The 27,165-nt window shown below is 42.4% G+C and overlaps 1 protein-coding gene across 13 annotated transcripts in view; it reads right to left on the bottom strand.

The window, feature by feature from the left end:
• TENM1 (teneurin transmembrane protein 1) overlaps window positions 1-27,165 on the bottom strand; it is a 391,653-nt gene that overhangs the window by 232,894 nt on the left and 131,594 nt on the right. For all 13 annotated transcript variants that reach the window (XM_081897279.1, XM_081897280.1, XM_081897290.1 and 10 more), the window contains exon 3: window positions 19,251-19,511. In XM_081897279.1, coding sequence (XP_081753405.1) covers window positions 19,251-19,511 — 261 coding nt within the window. The remainder of the gene's footprint in view (window positions 1-19,250; window positions 19,512-27,165) is intronic.

The raw sequence follows: 27,165 nt of genomic DNA, 5'->3' as shown, positions 1-27,165 counted from the left end.
TTTAATTGCTGCAGTCCCCCAATTAACTTGTTAAAAATTAAATTCCTGGAAGGATTGCAGAATTCAAAAAGAATGTTGCCCTCCAGAACTGAAGAGCAAAGTGGATAACTGGATCATCCTACCCACATCTTACTTTCCTTTCTGTGGGTGTTCCTAGAGCTAGTCTAGATAGCCTGCAATGTTGGTCAAGCCCTGCTCTCATTCCACAATCCAGTGAGACCCCTTGAAGCTAATGGACAAAATTTTAATGTTCACAAACCTTAATGCAAATAGCTGATAAGGCATGGATGGAGACAGGAAGAAGTGTGGCTACAAGTGGGAATTGCCGAATAGCCAAGAAATTGCCTTCTCCAGATTGCTTCCAATCCATCAACTGTAATATTGACCAGCGACTTAGGAACCCCAGGAGCTGGTTTTGGTGGGACATCCTGCTAATGATCAGTTTTCTGTCCCCCCCCCCCATAACTGAAGATTTTGCTGCTATTACTCCTAGGATATCAAGGTAGTGTACATGGTTCCCCTCCTCTCCAGTTAGGCTGAGAGATAGTGACTAACCCAAGGACTCCCTGTGAGCTTCCTGGTTGTGTAGGATTTGAACTCAATTCCCAAAAGTCCTTGTCCAACACTCTAAGCACTATACAACACTAGCGCCCAACACTGTGCTGAGCTGTGCCTCAAATGATTACCAAGGTGCAAATGATTACCAATGGCACATCTTAAAGTGTGCCATTGAAATAACATTTTAGGGAGGACCAGCATTTGTTTTCTGTCCTAAATGTTTTTTTTTTAAGCAATAGAAATAATTATATAAAAGAAAGATTTTAAGGATGTACTGGAAAATGCAGTGGAAGGGAAAGTTCTGTTGCTCAATCAGAGGTTGTTGCATGACCAAAACTGCAGCCTTCAGTACAACTAGCAACAACGGGTTAAATTTAATGGTATACATTAAATAAAAATAATGTTTGTTTCTGAAAAAAATATAAAGAAAATATGAATACGTTGCAGGAAACACACATTACCAGTAACAACAAACATTTAGCAGGAAACATGCAGTAAAGGAAGGTTACACGCAGCATCAACTCCCTCAAAATCTGAAGTGAAGAATAAAATGAATTAATGTTGTAGGTATCAGAGAAGAAGTTGTGGGTGGTGGGAGGAAGATGGAAGATAGAATCTATTGAAACAAGCATCGAGATCTGAGAAAATAACTTTAGACTGAATGTATGCTGTGAATACAGAACAAAGAATCTATATAGAAAAGGTTGATTGCATTTCCTGAAGGTGAAATTCTATTAGATGGAGATATGAGTGTAGTTATAGGAGGTGAATGGGATAGAACAGATTCACTGCAAATCCTTAGAATCTTTATTCAAAACATAGCTAGGACATTGTGAGTTAATAGATGCCTGGAGAGACAAGCACCTGGATGAAATATATTATACACATGCTGTTATAAGATGACAAACACTACCTTAAAATGGATCCATTCTTTGTCTCTCCATCACTTATCAATAAAGTACCCCCCCCCCCAAAAAAAGCAACTATTGATGAAGATCACAACCCAATTAGGTTGCAGTGGCAACTCCTCACCCCCACCCTCCTAAGAAGAAAAGACGGCAACGAAAAAATCAGCAGTGATTTCCTTCTCGCAACAACATTGACCAACAACTGAAGGAAGCTTTTTAATTATTATTTTTTTAAAAAACCTGGATTAATACTTGTATTTATAACTGTCAAAATATTAAAGAATCCCTGACTAAAATTGGTCAATAATCTACTGTATATTTTGGAAAGTTGTTTGTTCATTATGAATTTGGACACCTCTTAAGCTATTGTAACCAAATTTCCATGACACCTCTTGAGATAAAGGATCAGGATCTTGTCTGTGTTTGAACATAATTAAATGACGCCTTGAATCAAGATGGCAGATTGAATCTTTGAAATCTGCACTGATTTGAATAACTGATTCAAATGCTGATGATTTTGGGGGGGGGTTTGGCTTTCCTATAATTTCTGAGCACCACCAGGCACAAGGTTGCTAGCCCATTATGTTTCTACAGAATGGCATCAATAAGCATTGATATCAATAAGCATTGGAGAAATGGCTGTCAACTTTTGACCATTTAATGCTTCTTTTACAAGTACTAAGAATGAAGGATCCATGTCAGCATGGGGAAGACTTTAGGTTTGGGGGATGTACTTTGGTATTTTATTTTATTTTTTAAATATATTAAAGCCCCTAGATCTAACAGTTGTCATTATGTTAAAGGCATACATACAGAATTGAAGAATTCCAAGCCCAGGAGTTTGTTGTGACTACCAGATCTGAATGTAACTCACAGCTGTTCCACACACAAATCCAGTGCTCACATCCACACCAGTTTGCCACTCTTGGTCACCTACTTTCTTCACTTCAACAATATGTATCTTTATATTGTGAGGAAGTCATTTTTGCTGTTTCCATTAGAGAGTCGAAATCCTTGCTGATCTATTCAGATTGCCCAGTAGTTCTACTAGTAGATCTAGATCTACTTTGCTGGCTGCAGTCATAAAACCATTTAGCTTTGTGTAGTAGGTCAATAGTACAATCCCATCCATGTCTACTTAGACGTATCACCCAATGTGTTCAGTGGGGTTTGCCCCCACACTATTGCTCCCATTTAGAGTAACATGGGAGTAGGGAGAGAGGCTATGCTCTCAGTGTTGCATGAACTTTTGGGATCCTCCCTGCAGTTGTTCTCGAGGTACAAGCCCAACTTCTTTCTCAACATGGAAGCTGGAATGGCTGAACAGAGTTCCTGCTAAGTGTGCATAGATCAGAACTTTGAATTGCTGTAATGTGTACACCATTTTCTATATATCAGGGATAGGGACCATTTCCCCCTCCCAAAAAAACAACAAACCTTGTCAAACCTACAATTCAAATCTGTTGCAGCCAACACAGCTAGCAGTGAGAAATGATGGGAGCTGTAATTCAACAACATATGGAGGGCCACAGGTTAACCACTCTTACAAATGGACTACCATACATAGCATACTCCTATAGGATATTCCTATAAGCTTTCATAGCAGTATGATTTCCTACTAGGGTTGTGTGTAGAGGATTTTGTGGGATTCTCACTTTCCTCTGCATGGAAAGCTTTGTGTGTGAGCACGCAATGGCATGCCACAAATGGAGAAAATAAGAAGCAGCATTTTAAATCATGGATTCTGCTTGAAAATGCGGAGAAATGGGCTGAGAAAGCAGCATTCAACAGAGATTAGAAAAACAGAAAGATCAAAAAGGAAAACAATCCCTGAATGCGCTTCAAAGACTCGCAGAAGCCAAAAAGAGGTTAAATTTAATGGACACTCAGAGAAATGTGCAGCACATCAGATGATCCTTCTTTGAAATGGGGAGAAATTGTGGGGAGAGGGATGTCATTAGCTCACACCTTAGCCAAACAATAGAAGGAAACATTAATTTCCCATGTTTGAAAAAGTGATAGTTCTTCTCTTTATACAAACACAGAAGAAAGTATTCAAATACTCTCTTCATTTCATAAGCAATTATGTGACCCAATATCCAGATAAGAAGTAATAGTAGCTTTTCTTCCCCACCTGATTAATTGAACACAACCTCTCATGGCATATTTTAACAATATATTTATTGCAGCGTAAACCTTTATGGTCTAGAGATCCATAGAAGTGTATGTCACAAGAAAGGTAGCCTTAAAATGCCTGGAATATTCCCAGACTGGTTTAACAACGAACCCTTCTGCACACAGAACTCTGGTAATTGTAGCTCTGTGAGCGGAATAGAGGTTTCCTAACAACTCTCAGCACCCTTAATAAAGAAATGTCCATAGTTCTTTGGGGAAAACCATAACTGTTTAAAGTGATATCATAGTGTTTAAATGCATGGAATGAATGTGACCTAACACAAGTAACCCTCCAAAAGTTTTGACCTATTAACTAAGTTATGGATGCACCAATATTGGTAGAGGTTGACTGAATGGGTCAGTTTAAGTGGTTTTAAATTGTTTTTAATGCTGTAACCTGCCCTGGGACCTTAGGGTGAAGGGTGGGTAATCAATAAATTGATAACTAATCACATTAATTTGGAGGATGTTCAAATTTAAAATCAGATCCATTCTGAGATATTGTGATACCACAGCTTCATCACATGCTTGCACTCTGGATTACCGGCAGCTCTCCCCACAATCCTTCTCCCTTTGCAAATTAATTGAGGCAGGGAAATCTCCTGGTGGGTATAAGATGCAAGCTTCAAGTAATAAGCAGCTAGCTGCTTTTGAGTCCTGAATTCCAAGGTCTCGATGGGCATCCTGTGGAGCCTTCTGCAACAGAAAAACCTATTTCTCCCGCAAGCTTTCAAAGAGAAGACTTGTGAGGAGGTGTGCTTGACAATGAGCCCATTTGGATCCACTTCAATTCAGAGAGGAGAATGGAGGGAATCTGGAATCAATCTTAAAATAGGTTTTAGGGATGTAGATCAATGATCAGATTTCTGGCTTAGGAGACTTTCCTGTATCCAGCACTGCTTTCTGTTGCATCGGTTGCACCTGGCCAAAAACAATCAATCATTAATGGGCTGGGAAAGGATAGCAGTTAATTAGCAAGAAGACTTATAGTAATTGGTAATTGCAGATTTAAGTGTTGTCTCAAGTTATTAGAGCAGTGGTGGCCAAACTTTTTTTCAAAGAGGGCCAGATTTGATGAAGTGAAGGGCCGTGAGGGCTGACTAAAGGGCCAACCAGAGTTGTTGAGCTTTCTTTAGCACTGAAATTGTTGAGCATTTTTTAGGGTTGAAGTTGTTGGACTTTTTTTAGGATTTTACCCCAGGAAATAAACTGCCACAGGGACCGGATTAAACCAACCAGCAGACTTTGTACATCCCTGTATTAGAGCTAAGACTCTAGCCTTTGGCTTGTTCATGTGGTCACTTTCATTTCTGTATTTTTTTCTGCTACCCTGTCCATCAAAAAAGGGCCTCCTGTTCTAGGCCTACGAAATGAGTAACAATACTTTATATTAAACAAATAAGAACTTAGCATGTCTGATTTGCATGCCACAGGTGCCAGGTTCAAATTTCCTTACATCTCTAGGTAAGGACCCCTGCCTGAAACCCTAATACGGGTCAGTGTAGAGACAATGCCAAATTGGATGTGCCAAGGGCCTTATTCTGTACAACACGACTTCCTGTGTCCTCAGTGCATTCTCCACATTATTGCCCCTACAAGGCTGGATTCAGGACGAAGGAAAAACTAAATTAAAATAAAATAATAATAAAAAACCTGTTTCGGGCTACCACTGAAGAGAACTCAGAAATGCCAAATCCTGCACAGATTGGAGCATATAAGTCCAATATTATTTCAGTTGAACCACTTGGTTTCTGGGCTCAATCCAGCAGGGATGTGCTTGTAGTTCTATGGTAGGGTCTGATGGGGAATCTCAGACCTGATGGACCTCCAGCCCTCTCTAAATGGCCCTTTGGACTGCCTGCAAGCCACACACCCTTACACTCCCCAACCCCCATGCTTAACAGTGTTTTTGCCTGGCTGGGATTTATCCTTTAACTCTGATACAGACCCTCCAAGTGTCCCTATTTTCAAGGGGCAGTCCTGGATTTACAGAAGCCGTCCTGGTTTCTGAGTTGATCCTGGAATGTCCTTAGGACGTCCCTATTTTCACCTGAGAAATGCCAGAGGGTATGGAGTTATGCGACCCCCTGAGCCAAGGGGATCAGTAACTATACAACATTTAAAAGGCAAAAAAAAGGCAGCCCTGCATAGGGAAGTTTCTTTAATGTCTAATGTTTTGTTATGCTTTTATATATTTTGGAAGCTGCGTGGCTAGGACAACCCAGTCAGATGGGTGGGATACAAATAACAAAATTAATATCATCGTGGAATAAAGGTAAAGGTAAAGGGACCCCTGATGGTTAAGTCCAGTCGTGGCCGACTCTGGGGTTGCGGCGCTCATCTTGCTTTATTGGCTGAGGGATCCGGTGTACAGCTTCCGGGTCATGTGGCCAGCATGACTAAACCACTTCTGGTGAACCAGAGTAGCACATGGAAACGCCTTTTACCTTCCCACTAGAGTGGTACCTATTTATTTACTTGCACTATGACGTGTTTTTGAACTGCTAGGTTGGCAGGAACAGGGACCGAGCAATGGGAGCTCACCCCATTGCGGGGATTCGAACTGCCAACCTTCTGATCAGCAAGCCCTAGGCTCCGTGATTTAACCCACAGCGCCACCCACGTCAGACACCCCTATTTTCATCGGAGAAATGTTGGAGGGTATCCCAATAATGCTTCTTGCTTGTCTGTACAGAGAGATGTGCAGATGTGTAGAAACCTAGCCTACTGTAGAAAGCTAAAATTCACATTCATTGCTCTGCCCACTTTTGCCTCTGTTCTCAGCCTCTGACCCTTAGGCTGTACAAGCTTCCCCACCCCTGCTCCATGGTATAACACCCCATGTCCTATCCTTGGCACCTCATTTTAAAAAGAGAATCAGGTAGCAGGTGATCCAAAAGAGTCTGCCAGAGAGTCACAGCTGGTCTGATCAAATAACACTGAACAGATGCACAAATAGCCTTGACTTAAGGCAGCTTATTGTGTTTTGGCTATTGTGATGTTAGCTGCTTTTGGATATAGTGATGGCTTTTGTGCTGTGCAGGTTTTTTTTTACAAATGTAATTTGCTTATGCTATTTTAAACCTTTACAGTAATCCCAAGGCAGCTTATAAAGTGGCGCAAATAGAGTGGGTTAAAACCCTCAAAAATAAATAAGAATAAATAAGACCCAAACCTTTAGGACAAACTCTGAGCCCTAGGCTGACATCTGATCATAGCAATATGCCGGGTTCATAATGGCTGTTCTTGAAACAGATCCTCATGGGAGCAGAGCAAAGAAAGCATCTATTTGACTACAGAAGCAAGAAATCTCCTTTGCCCAGATAAGAAAAACTCTACATAAATGAGGCAGTAGCTCCTGTATCAATCCTCAAGGATTGCTAAGGGATATTTAGCTTTATGTACTATACTTGAACTGTGCTTCTTAACACAGATTCAAAAGAGTCAGTATATTGCAGTGGGGGGTGGGGGTGGACAAATTCAAAATCCCCAGATAATTGGTATTATAAACAGCCCAGCCCACCATTGTTCATCAGCATCATTTAGAAAACCAGCTTCATCCTTGATACATTTACTGTTTCATCTTGATATGTTTACTGTCCACTGGATAGCAGTAAATTGGAATTTCACAGAACTGTATCTGTACTGTTTTGCTGACCATTGTGTCATTTTAATACGTTCACTCAACAAATGCTAAAAAAAAGTTTTAAACAGAGCCACTGCAGTTAATTTTTACACCGTGATTAGGTTATGCATCCAAGAAGGGGATATGAATCAGGCATAGATAGTTAAAAGGCTGGAAATGATCCTTAATCCGTGTCGGTGTTAGGGAGAAATTGGATGTAAAAGATTTAACACAGATGCAAAGACACAAAGATACGTGGGGGGGGGGCAGAGAGACCAATGGGAAAGGGAAGATGTAAACAAGAATGAACGATTGAATAATGCAGGCCACTTCAGACATGGATGAGAGGCACTAAAGATCTGAAATAAATTATACCTTAAAACGATTCAATAAAAATCAGAATTGTAGTGCAGTAATCAGGCGACATATTGGGAGGGAGGGGGGGGGGAAATATAGCCTATAAAAAGCAGAAGGGATTTTCAACTGCTGCAGCATATTAGCTCCTGTGGAGAAATACGTGCAGCCAGGATGAGGTGATAACACACCAGCCAAAGGCAGCTGGATGTACGTTTTCCAAGGAAGAGAACTGCAGAAATTGTCATCCTCAAGCAGAGAACAAAGTAGAGATGAAAAATAAAAACAATGGATGAAATTGTCAATAGAAGTAAAGATAAACATAAAACTGAATGAAGTAATGGAAGTTGGGGGATGAGGGAGGCACAGCTTATCTTTCTCCCCCCTCCCCCACAATAAAATGTGTGTGGGGTATGGAGACAGCACAGCACACGTCTCTCAAGTAAGCACACGCACCCATACAAAAATATTAATGGGCAAATGAGTAGTTCTTTGCTGCAGATATACAGAAATGTTGTGGTTCCCCAAAAATCAATTTATGCTGGTTTAGTTGCACTGGGCAACTGGTATTACAACAAAGTCACTGGTGGTGTAGGGCAGAGGGGAGGTGGCTGCGTTTCATAGCGGCTGTTTGTAGTATGAGCACTATGAGGCAATGTGCCTCCCAGCTAGCTTTATAAACAGCAGCACACCCACTGCACCCAGGGCTGGCCCAGGACATTTTGCCACTAGAGGCAAGACAGAAAATGCTGTCTCTCGCTTCCTATGATGTGTCCATGATATTCAACCATGAGCACAGCGCCAAAGGTGCACAGGGGAGAAGGCAGAGGCACACACAGTGGAGGAGGTGGGTTAAGAAGATCTGCCGCCCCTCTCGGCTGCCCTGAGCCTGCTGCTCTGAGACCACAACCTCAACTCACCTAATGAACAGGCCAGCCCTGGCTCCACATGTATACTAACTGGTGTTGTGTGTATGTGTGTGGTTTTTTTTTTAACCTGAAGATTTGACAGCTGTAATGCAATGTAGATGTGGCTGCCTTTGAATGCTGAATGAGGTTTAGGGAAGTTGGCTCCAATGGAAGGTTCCCTCCCCCAATTATTTTGCAGGTTTTAATGGTTGGCGCTTGTGTGTGTGTATTTATTTATTTATTTATTTATTTATTTATTTATTTGTGATTCTTTTATACTTTGCTGCATTGTGAATACTGAAGAGGGTCTTCCTCCTTGTTGTCCTTCTGTCGGCAGGTGAAGACTTTGTTCTAGCAGGCTTTGGGGAACTGACTGCTTTTAATGAAAGAGGTGGTGTTGTGACTGTCTGTTTTTAATATACCATTTCTCTCATAGCTCTATCCCTATCTATTCTCTTCTATTAAGACTTAATATTTTTTTTAAAGTGATTGTTTCTTCAGTGGTTTTAGCTGTTTTATCTGTAAGCATCCTTGCATCCCTGTCAGGGAGAAGGACAGGATATAAATAAGTATCTAGCAATTATATATTATTACATATAAACTGAGGGGAAATAGAATATGTGTTGGCCAGCAGGTAATGGCACATTTTTCTAGTTTTCCACTATTTTGGAACTCTGCCCTGGAAGCGTATTACATTTCTATCCTTCCTCTTTCTACATGGGTAAAAAAGGGCAAGCAGAGCCCAGCTTACACCAGCATAGCTCCAATGGAGAAAATAACAATTTCACAAAAACCGTATCGTTTTGATGATTCTGTTTTCTTTACACCCTGCGGCAAAGCTATGTTGGGAAGGCCTGTGCCCACATTTTGCAGTACTGAACTAGCTGCTTTCAGGTACTGTATGTAAGCAAATGTTCGTTCTGGAACACTCAAAAGAATAAACAGAATCTATGTGACCACTGTACGCATGAAAAGAAAGTTGGCTTGGCATAGCACTTGTAATTATTCTTCAATTACTTTGTAGACAAATGAACGAGGATATTGGGAGAAAAGTCTAATAAGAAAGACACTGAAAAAATGATTATATGTAATTACATGATAGTATGATGTGGGCTGATCTGAAGAGCTAAATTATGTTGATTGGTTCAGGATTGTGGCATTGGGTTGCAACTGATAAGACTGCTGTGATCCTTTGGTGAAGAGAAATCATGTATGGAATTTAGAAGTGTATAAGAAACATTGCTTTGAAGCCTTATTTTTGAGGCTGTCCCTATCCACATTTGTATAAAGGCCTATTATTTTCAATTGGAATCTGCATCCTTGTCTTTTGGGTTGCTGTGAGGGATACCTCCAGCCTAGGAACCCCTTTTAAATTTCTCCAACAGCTCCAACGCTTATTCATACAGCAGGCTGCCAAGAAGACCGCCATGTACAATTCAGTGGTTTGGCACACTGGGTGGATGTATATATATTATCCAACCATCCTGTCCTATAATAGCTATTTTTGAAAAGGAAGTCTAGACTTAGATGGCTTTGAAATAGGATTAGAGAAATTTAAGGATGGCAGACCTATTAATGGATGATAACAGTTTGTAACTCGCTTATTTCTTTATCCATCCCAATCCATGCCTTTCTAGATCAGGGTGGTCCAACACGTGGCCTGAGGGCTGTACATAGCCCTTGAGGACTTTATTTTTGGTCCTCAGCAATATTTGATGCCCTTCTCAAAGCTGTGTAAGCAAGGTGCTGGGCTTTGAGGAGGCTGGGCTTTAAGGGTTCTGACAGGGTCCTAGAGTCCCCCTTCCTCCTTCTGAAAGCCGAGATAGCACTTGCCCAGTTTTGGGAAGAAGATGGGAGGGCTCTAGGACCCTCCCAGAGCCTCAAATCTCATTCCCAACGTCCAGCACCTTGCTTGGCTGGCTTTGAGAAGGCAGCATGATGGCTAGATGTGTGTGTCAAATTTTGGGCCTGCCCCCCCACCCTACCCTGCATGACAAAAAGTGCGCAGCTCACAGGTTCCATGTTGAAGTACTCTTGCGGCCCATTTGGTATAAAAAGTTGGACCATCCTGTTCTAGATTGTAAGACTGAGGGCATGCCTTTTAATGGAGTGATAAACAATTTTATTCTGTAGGAAACAGAAATGCTGGACTACATTAGCTCCGTTATGTAAGATTTATCAAGCTCTCATGTTTTGCATTATTGCACAAAATAATACAAAAGCAGTTTCTGTGAATGGTAATGCTTTTTTTTAAAAAGGTATACCCATCCTGTTTTAAGATGAGTTGTCCAGATATGTAAAGCGATTTTTCCAAGTACCTGAAAATAAATCCTATTTATATGCCAATAAAAGTTTGAGATTGAGACTGAATTGAATAGATCCTATTATTTCTGCCTCTTCATATACAATTAAGTATTTACAGTTACATTTGGGGCGGGGGGGATGAGTCAAGTGCATAGAGGCATCCTTCATCCTGACACTACATCATAAAGGCTTAAAGCCCCCAGTGGTGAAATGGGTCAGTGCTTCCAGCTGTTAACCAGAAGGTTGGTAGTTCGAGCCCAACTAGGGACAGTTAGAAGAAGGATTCCGTCATTGCCAGCGACTGAACTAGAAGACCCTCAAGGTCCCTTCCAATTCTATGATTCTGTGATGAAATGATTTTGCCATGGACTGCAAACATTTTAGAAGACTCCATGAGGTGCAACATGTGCTTCTCAGAGAGGATATACTTTGACATAAATCCTAATTCCTACCATCACACCCTTTTCTTACTAAATTTGTGCATAACAGTACTTGGATTCCTTTCTGCAACAATATATTACACCTCTGTCTAGGCTTTGTTATCTGGATTAGGTATATTGAGGATGTAATGGTTTTTTGTTTTGTTTTTAACTGACTTCAAGTTTATGTTTTCATAACTTTCAGAGCCAGAAGATATAATGATTCAGGTTTAATTTCTTTCCCATTTTGCATCATTTCCCCCCTCAAACTAGAGACACCTTTCTTTCTTTCTTTCTTTCTTTCTTTCTTTCTTTCTTTCTTTCTTTCTTTCTTTCTTTCTTTTAAAAAGAGGAAGGGAAAATATGTGTGGAAGGAGGAAGAGAATATGTTTGCACTCCAGTTGCTGAAGGCAAAGATTAGTTGGCTGATGGAAAAGAAAAATTCCTTCATTTCCTTTCGCTCAAGACATTGTTGTGGTGAGATCTTCTGTAAAATATTTAACACTGCCAACACTTTGTTCTATAAAGAGTTGCTTCTGTAGCTGTAGAACAAAATGCCCAGAAGAGTCGTGGCTGTTTGCAAAGACCTGAGATAAATAAATATATAAATAAAGGGCTGTAGCCCGGCGATGAAAATGTTCCATAATTCATTGGTGATATTCAGCGTTAGCATTTCCACAGGAGGAGAATCTTTTCTCTTCCCAAATTCTGTCCATGAAAATGGAGCAGAATGTATTCTAAAAGCAGGATTTGAAACAAGGACATCCCCACCAGCCCCCGGCTCCATCTCCCACTGGTGACCCTGCTGAAAGAAGGCAGCTTGTTGGTCCACCACATATTTCTGTATAGGCAGAGTCAGCGGCAGTCGGGCTGTTCCTCCAAGCTGCTCTGCTGGCAAAGGCTGCAGCCCTAGTTATGCAAACAGAAGCCCCGCTGATACAAATTCAACTTAAGGACATGCAACATGGCACGCAACGGCAGCCTAGACTCCTGAATCAAGGCTCCAATTACCCCCTGATGTGCACCAGAGGCTCCCGATGATCACTGTTTTCTCCGCCACTGCAATTTTTGGGGGGCAAGCGGGAGGGAGGGAGACTCTGCATGCTCAGGAAGAATGCCAAGGCATCACAGAACACCAAATGCTGACTCGCCTCTAATCTCTCATGCAGCTGCTCTCTCTCTCTCTTGCTCTTTCTGTGCTGTCACTAAAAATACTGTCTCTAGATGAACTGTCCACTATAGCTGCAAAAATTAATGCTGTGAGGGAGAGAAAAAAGAGAATGTTTATATGAGCTCTTATTTGCTCTCACAGTTTTTCATATTCCATACTGTCGTTCTGATCATTTTGGTCCTCCTACCTCCCATCTTCCAACTAAGGATGTTGGACAATTCTGATGAAAATAGGAAAGGGAGCAGAAATTGCTGGTGTTCACTCATTCATTCCACATCCAGAAAAGAAATCAATCCAGATCGGTATTCGCTTTTGTGTTTGTTGTTGCTTTCAGTCCACAAACAATATGTTTACTTTCCTTCCATGTGCGTTGCGTTCCCCCCATTATGTCCCTGCCCCACATTTGTACTGCATTTCCTTGGGATGAAACAATGTAATGACAATTTAACTTATGCAATATACATAATTAATTAAACAAGTCACCTAATTTTGCCACAATGGACAACAAGATGAATAATTCAGTTTTTGATTGAAGGTAAACTGCAGTGGAACAGAACCAGTGCTGCAGGCGACATATATAAGCTGTTATGGAAAACAATGCTTTTATACCTCCATACTTCCTACAACCAGTTCTGCTCTCTGCCTCATCAGTTCCATGCACTGCTTCAACCATAACTAAAACCTCCTTTGTTCAGAACTTCATTTGTTTCCTTTATTTTCCCTTCCTTCCTTCCTTCCTTCCTTCCTTCCTTCCTTCCTTCCTTCCTTCCTTCCTTCCCTTTCTTTCTTTTTTGTAGACCAGGGAAAAAAAACAGATGAACAGGCAGCAAAGAATGCTTGAAGAAGGGAAACTTCAGTGACATTCTGGCTCTCTACTGCTCACTTAGAATCACACAGTTATAGAGTTGAGACACCTAGTCTAACAAAATACAGCCTCCTTGGCAGATGGCTGGCTGTCCAGCTTCTCCTTAAATACCTCCAGTGAAAAGCAGCCCATCAACTCCTGAGGCATCCTCTTCCACTGTCAAACTACTTCTACAAACTTTCTCCTATTCTTTAGGGCTGCTCACAACAACTTGTTTATTCAGCATTCATCCTGATTTGCTTACACAAAGCTTATGTGGTGGTTAGACTATGGACACATCTGGAACATACACTTTAAGTATGTTACAATAGCACTTTAAATGTACGGTCTGGATGTGACTATAGTCACATAAGTTTTGTGCAAACAAATTTAGTAGTATAGGATTGTAGCATACTGCCCTATAGCTGCAGGTTTCAGGGCAGTTCACAACATAAAATCACAATATTATCAATGCTGAAAGTAGGAGTCCTTTGACAGTAGAACAGGCTGTCTAGCATCTCTCTCTCTCTCTCTCTCTCTGTCTGTGTGTGTGTGTGTGTGCATAAGACCCTATTCATAGACACTATTGCTAATATGCAAGGGGCAAAGCACGGATGTGCCTACTGACACAGCCACATCCCTACATCTCCTGTAGGCCACCCACTGCTATGTTGGGGGCTGACGGTCATGCAAGGGAAACCCTACTCTTTCTGAGCAAGCTAAAGATCCCAGAAGGTCAGAGTTTTGCTTTGTGTAGGGTGCATACTCAAATAGAGCAAGCATCCTGCTGCAGACATTCAGCCCCCAACATTGCAGGGGGTGCGGGAAACAGCAGTAACAGCGACAGAGATGTGTTGGGCACCCCCCCACCCTCTCCTTCAAATGAAGGTAATCCCATTTGAGAGAGGGGGAGAGCAAACGAATAGGGCATGTGTGTGCTTCAAATGCATTTCTTTACACTGGAACATTTGCCAAATACACTTAGAAACTGTGTTATGCATAAGGGAAGAAATAGTTTAGGAATTAAAACCATGTAAGCATGTGTTGCAAAAAGAGATATGCCTTCCTTCCTATTGTTGAGTGCTGGCACTAACTCAATCTTGCCTTCTTGCAAAACTACTCTCTCTCACATCCCCACCCCCGATTTCTATAATTCAGCTAGCATTGCCATCTTGGAGCTTTACTGCTGAAGGGGTTTTTGCTCACACATTATATAGCAACTGTTTATGTCTTAGAACAGAGCTATTTATAGTAAAGCTGGATCAGGCAACTATTTCCAGAGAAACTGGTCATTATTAGCAGGGTGGGTTTTTTTGTTTTTTTAACCCACATACTTTGTTCTGCCTTGGGACCAACTGGAGGCAACTTGTGCACAAATATGACATGGTTCAGTTCACACACTGCTAATCCTCCCCATGTACAGCAGTCCCCTGGCCACAACCATATGGAGGTAGTAGTGCATGAGCAAAGGGAGACCCACAACTTCCCAGAGGTGAATGTGCATGAGAACAGGACACAAAGAAGTACCAAACCAAGTTTGAGGTACTTTTACTGATGTACAAAGCCCTGTTCAGCTTGGGATCAGGATACCTAAAAGATCCTCTCACCCCTTTGCATGCATAACTGATTACTGAGCTCTGCAGGAGAGGGCCTCCTGCAATCAGCATCTCATCAGGTGGTCTTTTTCATACACTGTAGATATTTGCCCTTTTGTGCAGTGGTACTTAACCTATGAAACTCTCTCCTGTTACTTATCAGACGGGTGCTGACTTTATTTGGGTTCTGCTGAATATTTCCCTTTATCAGAGAGCCTTTCCTATGGGAACTTCAATTCAGTTTGCTTATGTTTACTTAACACACAATCTATTATGTTTACTTAATAGATTGTGTTTATTGTTTATGGTTGTTGCTTTCTAATTGTTACAGTTGTCATATGTTAAATTACATACCTGCTTTTATTGCTGATGGTTGGTTTTTTATTTTATTGTGAAACTGTTTTGAGTGGTTTTATAGGAGGTAACCCATACATTCTCGAAGCTACAAACATGAGCCTTACCAAACTGCGGGAGGCAGTGGAAGACAGGAGTGCCTGGCGTGCTCTGGTCCATGGGGTCACGAAGAGTCGGAAATGACTAAACAACAACAACAACCCATACATGGGGAGAAATGGATTAATTTAAAAGTACACACCTCTCCACATTCCAGCAAATCACTGCCAGGAATCTGCTTGGTCATAGGAACATAGTTCCTTGGGCCATCTAGCTCAGCAATGCATACACTGACTGGCAACAGCCCTCAGGGGCTTCAGGTAGGGGTCATTCCCAGATGTACCCGGAGACGCCAGAAATTGAATATTGCACCTTCTGCATACAAAGCAGATGCTCTTTTGCTGAGCTAGACCTTCCCCTTGTTCATTCCTACTTGTCAGCTCATTCTTTTCTTCATTTCCTCCATGCAGCTCTAACCATGGAATTACTCCACGTGGAAGATTTTAGCTAGAACTGCAGGCACGTGACACCTAACAATGATCCACCCTATTTGTGGTTAGAGATGTTTGGAGGGACCATCTTATCAAATGATTCGAGGGGTAGGAGAAATTATCCCCAAGGGGTTGGAGGCTTGACACTATCAGTAGCACAGCTTCCATCTCTCTCTCCGCCCCTCCCATCCCTTCCCCGCCTTAGTTCCTGCTTTGCTGCAGGTGCTGCAAAGGTCAAGATTAGCATCTGTTTTGGCAGCTTGGCCACCATTCTGCATCTTCCACAATTCCCCAGACTCAGATTTGTTCCAGGGCATAATGGAGGGGAAATGGCAGCTACCATACACATGTATACGTATATACACAAACACCGTGGGGGGAAATCAGGATAGTGGACTTTTTTTTCTAGAGGGGCGGAGGAAAAATATTACTTTCACCAGAAAAAAGTATCACCTGATAAATTTTTGCTCAGTTCTAATTCTAGAATGTACCATGAGTTGTCATTAACAATGAAAACAGGAATTTTAAACAGGTGTCTTGGACTATGTGACAATTGCCCTCACCCCAGACTACAGCCCTGAAACAAGGGAATATCTGCATCATGATGCACCTCCAGAAATGAAATGGAATAGGAACAAAGAAGAAAGCTGTCTTATTATAGGTTGGAGTGTTTCTCCATCTTGTGCAAACTCATGCAGTCGGTGTCCAAGGTCTTAAGCAGATATCAGCTGGTACCTGACCATTCTCCACATTTCTGTATCAGCTTGAGTTTTTTTTTTAAAAAAGCATTCTCAAGAAAATTAGCCAGCATTTCTCCTAGTACACACATCTTTGTAAGAATTTTCCCCGATATAATGTACCTGTAGATGCTATATTAACCAATATATGTATTTTATGCATACTTTACCCTGTTATTTGCTTTTTTTTGCAGAAAACTGGGCTGAGTAAAATTCAGACAAGTGTGACATTTCAAAGGATAGCTGAGTTATGGTTTGCTTTTCAGGAAGTATGATTTAGCTTGATTTACCTATAAATGCAAACTGAACTGAATTTCTTCTCCATCTGTGACACCCTCCCAATCCATGGCAACAGCCTTAGACCTTGGACACAGACTTTGACAAATCAGCACCAGACGTCCCTTGACTGTCTTAGTAAGGAGCCACTGGGGAACCTTCTTCTGTACAGAACTGCAGTTATGACAAAAGGATGCAAACTGCACAAAGATGAGTTAGAATGTCACAGAATGTATAAACTGCCATCCAGGAGTTATTCTACAACCCTGCAATTATCTGGGTTGTCTACATAAACTGTTCCTTGCATCCCCAGTACCTGCATTTGAAGATCTGAGGTACATGCAACTCTTATGAGCTTCCATAGAAAGGGGTGGGTCATTCTTTTGTTGCTGTTGCTTATTAAATTTATATCCCACCCTTTTCCCTAAAGGAGCCCAGGGCGGCAAACAACAAGCATAAATAAAATAAAAATAATTCCAGTATATATGCACACAGGGAAGCATCTCAACATGCTGAAAGAGGAAGGTTTTCAGTAGGTGCTGAGACGATATAAGAGATGACACCTGTCTAATATTCAAGGGGAGGGAATTCCAAGGAGTAGGTGTTAGTTGCTAATAACGGACAAGACATCTTGTCTGAAGAATGTTGATGATGCAGACACAAAAACATGGGATATCACTCAAAATGCCCTGTCATGAATTGTGAATATGATGTGAGCATTGAAGATGGGTTGGGTGCTTGCCCCATGATAAAAGGAGTATCAAGGGTGAGTGATTTGTGATTTTCCCAGTCATATAGACTTCCAAATGCACTAGTGAGCTGGGATGCCTGTGGGACATTGACACGAAAAACATACAAGGACAACTGTGGGACAGATTTAAAATTATGCTACTGACTTCACATCTGACCCGAGTTCTCCAACTGTCAAAATGTATAAGTAGAACTGTGGAAAGCAAAGACATCACAAGGGCTGATTACATTTAGCTGTACCATCTCCTGTGCTCAGATGTTATTTGTGTCAACACTCCAAAGTTAGTTAGTATGTTGAGTTTTCCCTTTTGATATTTTATTCATCAGTGTGTGAGTGTGCTATTTCTATCTATCCCTCTATCTTAATGGGTAAGCTGAACAGATGCAAATGATATTATGCCAATACAATCATATTAACTGACTACTTCAGAAATACATTACAGTTATTTCCCCAAGCTTAGTTCAAAGAAAATAAAACAATTCAATAAAAGTGCTTGATATTACAATTAGAGCCCTGAATAACTTAGGCCCAGGATATTTAGAAGACCATCTGTTGGATATATTATCATTATTTTTCAGCTTCTACAGCATAGGTAGGCAAACTAAGGCCCGGGGGGTGGAGGCAGATCCAGCCCAATTGCATTCTCAATCCGGCCCACAGACGGTCCGGGAATCAGCGTGTTTTTACATGAGTAGAACTTATGCTTTTATTTAAAATGCATCTCTGGGATATTTGTGGGGCCTGCCTGGTGTTTTTACATGAGTAGAATGCGTGCTTTTATTTAAGATGCATCTCTGGTTTATTTGTGGGGCATAGGAATTCGTTCATTATTATTTTTCAAAATATGTTCCGGCCCCCTGCTGAAAAAGTTTGCTGACCCCTGCTCTACAGCCACAGCAAGTGCTGCAACATTCCAACAGTTTTACTTTACCCCCAAAGGCACACTCCTCCATTGTTTCCAAAGATCACAGGGCGGTTAACAACATAAAACTACAAGATGAGAACACGAAATACAAAATAATCACAACAACAACAAACCAATAACCCCCTTCCCACAAAGACTCTTTTTAAAATTATTATTTGTTTATTATTATAGGATGCTCATGTATAGGGAATCAGATCATTGGTCTATTGAGCTCAGTATAGTCTACACCGACAGGCAGCAGCTCTCCAGGATTTCAGAAAGGAAATATTTTCAAGTCCCTCCTGGAGAGTCTGTGGATTGAATCTTGGACCTTCTATGTGCAAGGTAGATGCTCTAGCTTTTAGGTACTGAGTGAGGCAAGTAAAAGTCTGTCCTGGAAAAAGACACCTTTCTCCAATGTCTTTGTTTGAATTTGTTGTTATTGTTTTATATTTAACGCTGCTTTCCCCCTTTCAGTCTTTTTAAAACAAACATTGTTGACGGCTCTTACTATGTTGTTCCTCAGCCTGCCCTTTGGATTTCTTTTTAACGAGAGTAGAAATTATCTGATAAATAATGAAGTAAATTTCCACAGTGTGTGAAAATTTGATTATTATTATTATTATTTTTACAAAACCACCATGGATGCTCACGAAAGCATACATACATTTTCTACATTTTGTGTATACATTTTCTACATTTTGTTTACCCGACTGCTGTCTCATTGATAGTTCTGTTTAAGTACAAATTGGCAGTGGCTGAACCTCTTTCTCTCTCATACACGCACACCCACATTGAAATAAATCTATGCCTGTTTTTAATGGGTTGCTTCATTACCGTTCTCCCCATCAGACTTCCTTTCGTGGTCAGTATCGGTGAGGGATAGCGCTGAGTTTGCGCGGCTCGATAAACACGAACTGTGCTCCGATTTCATTCCGGACATCCACATCCTCAAGGCCTGATCTGGTGAGGCTCCTCCTTCTGTCTCGGTATCGACATCAGAACCCATCTCTATCGGATAGCCACACTGGGAGACAGCATGCATGTCTGGCTGGTAGCCAGTGCATAAGATATGTGGAGTATCATGAAATTCCATCTCTGCAAAAACAAACACACACCAGAGAAACAGATTTAATAATACATTTACAGACACACACACACACAAAGAGAGAGAGAGGGGGATCATTCAGCCTTTGCCTATTTTCCAAAAGCTTCACTCATAGCATCTTCTATGGCTCCAGCTTTTTTTCTTTTTTAAAGTGTTATGGCCTGTCATTCCCTTGTCCCTTCCATCTTCCAGCCCCAGAACTTCCTCCAGAGCTAATTGTGCATATTCTGCCAGCTGGGTCCAAGGAACAAGGGCTGCAGGCAGCTCACTCAAGCTCACCCACTTCCAGGCATGTTCCTGTTGACAGCAGCCTGCTGGCAGGATCAAATCTATTTGTTGTAGCAGGAGCTATAGGGTGACTCGAGCCCAGGAAGTCTGATGAATGCTAATTTGACAACACATTTCAAAAATAGGCAGAATGTGGCCATCTATTGATATTTTAATTTTGCAGGTGGCATATGTGACATTGTAAATATATTTGGAGACAAGGCTTTTGCTGGTACAGAGCAAAACTGTTGTGGGAGAGCTGAAAAGAAGGATACTTCCTTTCCCTTCAAACGCTTTGCATTGCCTTCACAGAGTATTTCCTTAAATATGCATGCTTTTGTAGTGCTCCAATTCCCACAGGATGTATTTTCTTTGAAGCTCTTATAGTGCCATAAATGGTGGTTTTTAGCTTTGCACATCTAACCTTGTTACCTACAATACTGCATATTCCCTGGAGGAGATAAAACTCAAAGTGGATTTATGATATTCTTAGGCTCTCTTCAAAACACACATAAAGCCAGCAGGTTGGGAACCATTTTCATGTGATGGAAAGCCACAGTGCAGATGCGTGCAGATGAACAGCATGGCTACATAAGCTGGGACATCTGAACATGCATTGCAAGGATAGGGAACCTTAGGCTCCAGGGATGAATGCAGCCTTACAGGCCTCTAGATCTTTCTCCAGGCTCTCCCAAGTCTTTCGCCAGCCACACACCTCACCAGCTCTGCTCCACAATGTCTATGTCTAGCTGGAAACAGTCTTTAAACTGTGACAATGCTCCTTTGTGGTCTGGGTGAAGGGGTATGTGCGTGCCTAAATATACATGTGAGTACCCTCCAACATTCCTCAGATGAAAATAGGGTCATTCTATTCTACATCAGTGTGTCCTCTACGCCCCTTATATACGCACACTGCCAATGGAATACCAGGCTGAGCAGCCCCGATGGCTGTTACTAAGAGGAGTATGTAACAATACCATACCAGCAAACATCTTGGTTATATGTGGGAGACTTATCTGGTTAAAAATGCATCAGACCGCCTCGGGCATCAGAGGAGGCACACGTGCTGAATGTTCACGGGGAACACTTCCATGCCAACAATGTAGTCTCTATGGTCGGCGGTTATGACCACACAAGTGGGCGGCCCTTAGGCCATTCCTGCCACCACCAGTACCGTAGTTGGATGCATTAAAAGGTACTGTCTGGCAGAGCCGAGGAGTGCAGCAGCAACAGATGGTGCACCACTTCTTCCCATGAGTCCTGCTATGCCACCATGAGAGGTGGAGCCTCCTCCTCCTCCTCCTTCCTTGTCTCCACTCTCTATGCTCCCTTTCCCCGCTCACAGAATTTGGAACTCTGCATGACACAATGAAAAGCCATGGCAGCTTAAAGGTTTTCATGATGCTCATAGCATTTTGGGGGCAGTTGGAGACTATGCAAGTGTGTAGAAACATCTGAATTTTCAGTGGCTGTAATGTCTAGTATACAATGGTAAGAGTTGCATGTATTGTGCCACCTTTTTTTTTTTAATCTGGCCCTACCTACAATTTAGGGTTGGTAAAGGTAAAGGTAAACCCTAACCGTTAGGTCCAGTTGCGGACAACTCTGGGGTTGTAGCGCTCATCTCGTTTTACTGGCTGAGGGAGTCGGTGTTTGTCCGCAAACAGCTTCCGGGTCATGTGGCCAGCATGACTAAGTCACTTCTGGTGAACCAGAGCAGCGCACGGAAACACTGTTTACCTTCCCGCCGAAGCAATACCTATTTATCTACTTGCACTTGACGTGCTTTCGAACTGCTAGGTGGGCAGGAGCAGGGACCGAACAACAGTTGGTAGCATGTCTCAATTCCAGTCTTCTCAATTTCTCATTTTTCCTACTTTAAATTCAGTTCTCAATGTTTCCACATCAGCTTGTGAATATTATTATTATTATTATTATTATTATTATTATTATTATTATTATTATTATTATTATTATTACAGTCGTAACTTGGTTCTCAAATGTAATCCGTTCCGGGAGTTGGACTCCCGAAACAGTTCAAAAACCAAGGCACGGCTTCCGATTGGCTGCAAGAGCTTCCTGCAAGCCAATTGGAAGTCACAGAAGCCACGTCGGAAGTTCAGCTTCCAAAAAATGTTTGCAAACCAGAACACTCACTTCTGGGTTTGCAATGTTCAGGAGCCGATTTTAATGCGAATTGCAATTTTGTTTCTTTCAGCTTTGGTTACTATGAACATTATTGTAAAGCAAGTCCCCTGTATGAGCACCTTCCCCTAACATATGCATTTTTATTGATGATGATGATGATGATGATGATGATACCCCACCCATCTGACTCAGCTGCCCCAGCCACTATAGGCAATTTCCAACAAAATATAAAAACACAAAGAAATGTCAGACATTAAAAGCTGCCTTCAGATTTCTTTGGAAAGTCATATACCGTATTTTTTGCTCTATAAGTCTCACTTTTTCCCTCCTAAAAAGTAAGGGGAAATGTGTGTGCTTCTTATGGAGTGAATGCAGGCTGCACAGCTATCCCAGAAGCCAGAACAGCAAAAGAGATTGCTGCTTTCACTGTGCAGCGATCCCTCTTGCTGTTCTGGCTTCTGAGATTCAGAATATTTTTGTTCTTGTTTTCCTCCTCCAAAAATTAGGTGTGTCTTATGGTCTGGTGCATCTTATAGAGCAAAAAATACGGTAGTTGTTTCTCTCTTTGTTTACCTTTGTAAACATTCTTTTAATAGAGAACTGCATCACAAAATCTGGAGATGTGTGAATTTTGAAGGGTGACTAAGTATCGGTTCTCATACTGTTTCAGAAAGTGCGAGTTTCACAGATTCAGCTTTAAAAGCTAACTGAATTGAATCTTTCCCTCATCCCTATCTACCACTCACAAGTGGCCCCTGGAAGACTGCCCACAAGGGAATGTGGAGTTTAGAAGGAAGGAGGTTCCCTACCCCCAGGGGAATGTAGTAACTAATTAAGTGTGTGTGTGTGTGATTCTGAGAGAGAGAGAGAGAGAGAGATAGACTTCCCTTGACAACAAAATGGTGCAATGACTACCCACTTCTAGCAATGGAGGCTGGTCCACCAGGGTGAAGCTCCCACCTGTCCACATGCCTTACCAACCAACCCAGCAGGTCGAACTGCCTGTTATCTTCCTCATCCTTCATCTTAGTGTTGCCTTAGCAGGTAGGAGGATGGGGACAAAGCTGGAATTATTTGGCTCTGCTTGCCATTGGTTCCGGCTCCACCTATGGCTGACCTCTCTGACTTCAGCCCTACTAGTCTCAGTGAGCACCAGCAGCCACTGCTTCCTCATAGTAGTGCTCCTCTCCAAAGGTCCAGGTGCCCATCCTCGCCCTCTTCTAACAAACCATTCCACTCCCTCTCCCCAAGATCTCAATCTTTTTTATTTTATTTCCAACAGAAGCTCAGCATTTCATATCCACTGAGGATGCCAACACCTCCTTTCTGATTTCTCAGTGGCCCTCATGGGTTTTATTGCTATTTTTGTAGGGTTTGGAACTCTGGTCTCCCAGTTCCTAGCCCAATGCTCTAACCACTACACCAGACTGCCTCCCAATCCCTGACCCTGAAGGGAGAAAAAAGCAGTAGTGCTCCTAGATTGTAGTAACTAGAGTGGTAGGATTTAAAAGCTCCCCCTTAATCAACAACTTTCCTGATTACTAAATGAATAAATTTGGGGCTGAGTGGGATGAAATCCTCTAATATGAAGCAAAACTAACCAACGAAGACACACACACACACCCAGCCCCACAAAAAAGCACCACCGCAGAGCAACAAGAAGGTCTCCTTTAATCCCAACAATTGGCTGATGGCAGCTAGAAATGTTTGCACTCAAATTCCACAGCTGCATCCCTGGAGATGAGCGCAGGGCTTCCAGCCATGTGGCCCCACCTTTAGAATTCATGCCTTGGGGCAACACATCGAAGTCAAGCTCAAGCAACCTCAAAGACAGCGAAGAGAAACCACGTTTATTTTGTTTAGTATTTTGCTTCCTTTGCGTCTTCCACCCACCCGTATTAATCTTGAGGCCCTAGGGGAGAACTTGTCTATGGAGTGGCAGATCTAATTTGTGTTTTAGTCTATGTAATTGCTGCTTCAAGCTGCTTCTGCAATAGCTGCCACAGGACGAACGGAGCAGACGCAAGGGAGACATTTCCCCCGCCTCTTTTTGACACTTCAAATGGAAGTGGGGAATGGGCCTGATTTAGAGTACAGGGAAGCAAGTACAGAGCAGAATCCTGTGGCAAAACTTATCACTACCATGGCTACTTCTATTGGACGTTTGCTTGGCGTCAGAGCGAAATATTGCATGTGGCAGTTGAATCCAGGAAAGGGGCTTGTTTTAACTTTTGAGACTTCGGAACACACACACACACCATTCATTGCAGACAGTTCCAAGCAGACGGTCTAATACTGTGATTAAGATCAAGAGAGTCTGTAGGGAAAGGAGCCAGTCTTTGAGACTTATGCCATTTATAGGGCTCTAAACAGTGGTGTGTTTACAAACCCACCCAGATGCTTGGAAAGTTGATGTGAAAATTAATCTGCTTTAGTTTTTTTAACATTTAACATTTTGACATTTATTTTGTATTGAATTTTTCTTGGTGTTATTGTTTTGTAAACTGCTTTGGGGTTTTCTTTTTTTTTTTACATTCTAGTGGCAAATAAATTTTATGAAATGAAATAAATGAATCGGTCACTAATGCAGCTGTTCTAAAACAGGGGTTATATGTGGTGTAAAGGGAGCCCAAGGCAGTAATCTGGGGTCCACTGCATTTTGGACCAATTGAAGTTTCGGAGTTGTCTTCAAAGGCATCCCCAGGCAGAGTGCATTGCAATAATCACATCTGGAAGTAGGAGAGGCCAAGTAATTTCTGTCCAAAAGTGGCCATAGCTGGCAAACCAACTGCAGCTAAAAAGGGGCACTCCTAGTGACCAAGGCCACCAGAGCCTCGAGAGATAGTGCTGAATCTGGGACCACCACCCCAAGCTATGGACCTGCTAGAAGTACAACCTCATCCAGGACTTTAAAATTTCAAAATCAGCACAGCAGTTAAAAACAATACAGACAGAAGACACTGAACTGAGTCTGCTCCAGTGTGGAGAAAATATATATAACCACACTGAGATAAAAGTTTGTGTGTGTGTGTGTGTGTGTGTGTGTGTGTTGTAGGAAAGCAAATTGCAAAATATTGTATTCAATCCTTTCTGAATCTAAATGTGGTGCCCAATTAATGAATGGTGAAATGAGTTGCCTACAGAAACGATACTTCTTTTTCCCCCTTTTACTATCTGATTTTGCAGCAGCAAACCCTCTGTTTTGCATTTCTATACTCCTGGGCATTTAATTTATTCTAACATTTAACTCCGCACATAATGGAGTTTTTGCTATTTAAAAGAAGAAAAGGTAGCATGTTTAACAAAGGAAGGGGGTGAGAGTAGAGTGTTGAAGAGTGTTGGAGGAAACTTTGCAAAAGAAACATCCACAACTAGCGATGAAGAAATGCAGTCTGCAGATCTGAGCAACAAAATCATAGGGTCTGATTTCTGATATTGGGTGGGTGGGATTTTTCTGGGTGGTGTTTGTATGTATTGTTCTTCAGAATTTGCTACATACCAGGGATGATGGAGTCTCAGAAGTCCCTTACACAGAACTTCGCAGTACAAGGAGCTTCGCCACAGACCTATGCTCAATTAGGGTCACCATATGTCCGGATTTTCATGGATATGTCCTCTTTTTCAGGGGTAGAATTTCTGTCCAGGGGGATTTTTAGAATCTGCAAAAATGTCTGGGTTTCCCCCCCTTTGGTTCCAAGGGAGAAAATGAGTGCAGTCACATCCAGTGCCCAGTGCCCTCAAACTGGCTGCAAAGCTGCCCACATGGTGAGGAAAGTGCAGGCTGAATTTCTCTAGAGGAGGAGGCACTGGCAAAAGCCCCCGGGATGCACGCCAGCCCCGCTCCCGCCTGATCTCCGCTCCTGGTGCCGGAGCATGAAGTTCTGCCACTGCCACTGCCACTGCCACTGCCACTGCTGTGAGGGCTGCAGCAGTGGTGGGGACTTCCCAAGTGGTGAGGCAGAGGGCAGCCCCATCTGCAAGTTGCTGCTCCTGAGTGCTGCTACCTTGGATGCTGCTGGCGATCTTCATGTTGGGCATGGCCTCCTCGCAACAGCCCCTGTCCTAGCAGCAGCCTCCAGGGTTGCCGTGCTGCCACGAGGCCAAGCTCCCCATCATCTGCACTATCATCACACCGACCTACAGGCTCCTATAACTCCTCATTTCCCCCCGTATGTTCTCCCTTCAAGCTTCCACACCTGACAGCCTTGCCTAAGAAAAGGAGTGCAGCCCAGAGAGCCTCCTTGCAGCTCCCCAACTCCTGCTGCCCTTTCACGTAACTTGGTTTGAGGGCTTTCAAAGCTTGCCAGCCAGTTAAGTGGCAGTTGTTGGGTAGTGTTTGCAAAAGGACTGAAAGATAATAGAGGCAGGTTAGCCGGTTCCTCCCATTGATATTCCAATGGGCAAGGAGAAGCGTTTTTAAGGGGAAGACCTCGGGGAGTGCAAGTAGGATAGAAATAAATAGTTTGGCTACATATAAAGACCTCCATCCACATGGCTAATGTTTATGTACTGTGAAATAATAACAGCCTTCTCAAAACATCCCGCTGCTGTTTTTGTGGTGTGTAAATAGGGCATCATCTGGATGAGCCACATGGGTGGAAGTTTTTACATGTACCTAGACAAGCTTGGGAAGAGCAGTTTACTAGGTATCCTGGACCAAAGTTGTCCTGAGCTTGGCTTGGTAGCTATGCCACAGGGTTCTTGGGAGGACAAAATGTGGTGTGGCAGAACCTTGTATGTCTCCCATCCCCCCCATCTCTCCCTCCCTTCCTCTTTCTCAGTGTGGGGTGGGGCCAGCAGTGCGTCTGCATGGCATCTGTGTGTGTAACTGAGTGTGTTGATTGTGCATGTGCAAGAGTGTGAAGGTGATGTGGTGGTGGTGGTGGCACATGAACTGCTGCAAATGTGTCCTCTTTTTTGCTCTTCAAAAATACAGCAACCCTATCCAATCAAAGGCAGGCAAGGCTGCTTTCTGCAGGGATCAGCTCAGCAATCTAGTTCCTGTATTTTTAATATTTTTTTCCACCTTTCTTCCAAGGATCTCAAAGTGGTTTGCTCCCTCCACATTTTATCCTCACAACAACCCTGTGAGGTAGGGAACTGTGAGGCTGGGGAACTGTGACTAGCCCAAGATTGTCTGTCTTCATAGCTGAACATTGATTTGAACCCAGATCTCCTAGGTCCCACTCCAACACTCTAACCACTACAGGTCCACTAGTTGTGAATCGT

The sequence above is a fragment of the Podarcis melisellensis genome (assembly GCF_964234715.1).
Source record: "Podarcis melisellensis genome assembly, chromosome: Z".
NCBI lineage: Eukaryota > Metazoa > Chordata > Lepidosauria > Squamata > Lacertidae > Podarcis > Podarcis melisellensis.
Note: the sequence above shows the minus strand (reverse complement) of the source record. Positions and strands in the feature narration are given on the sequence as shown.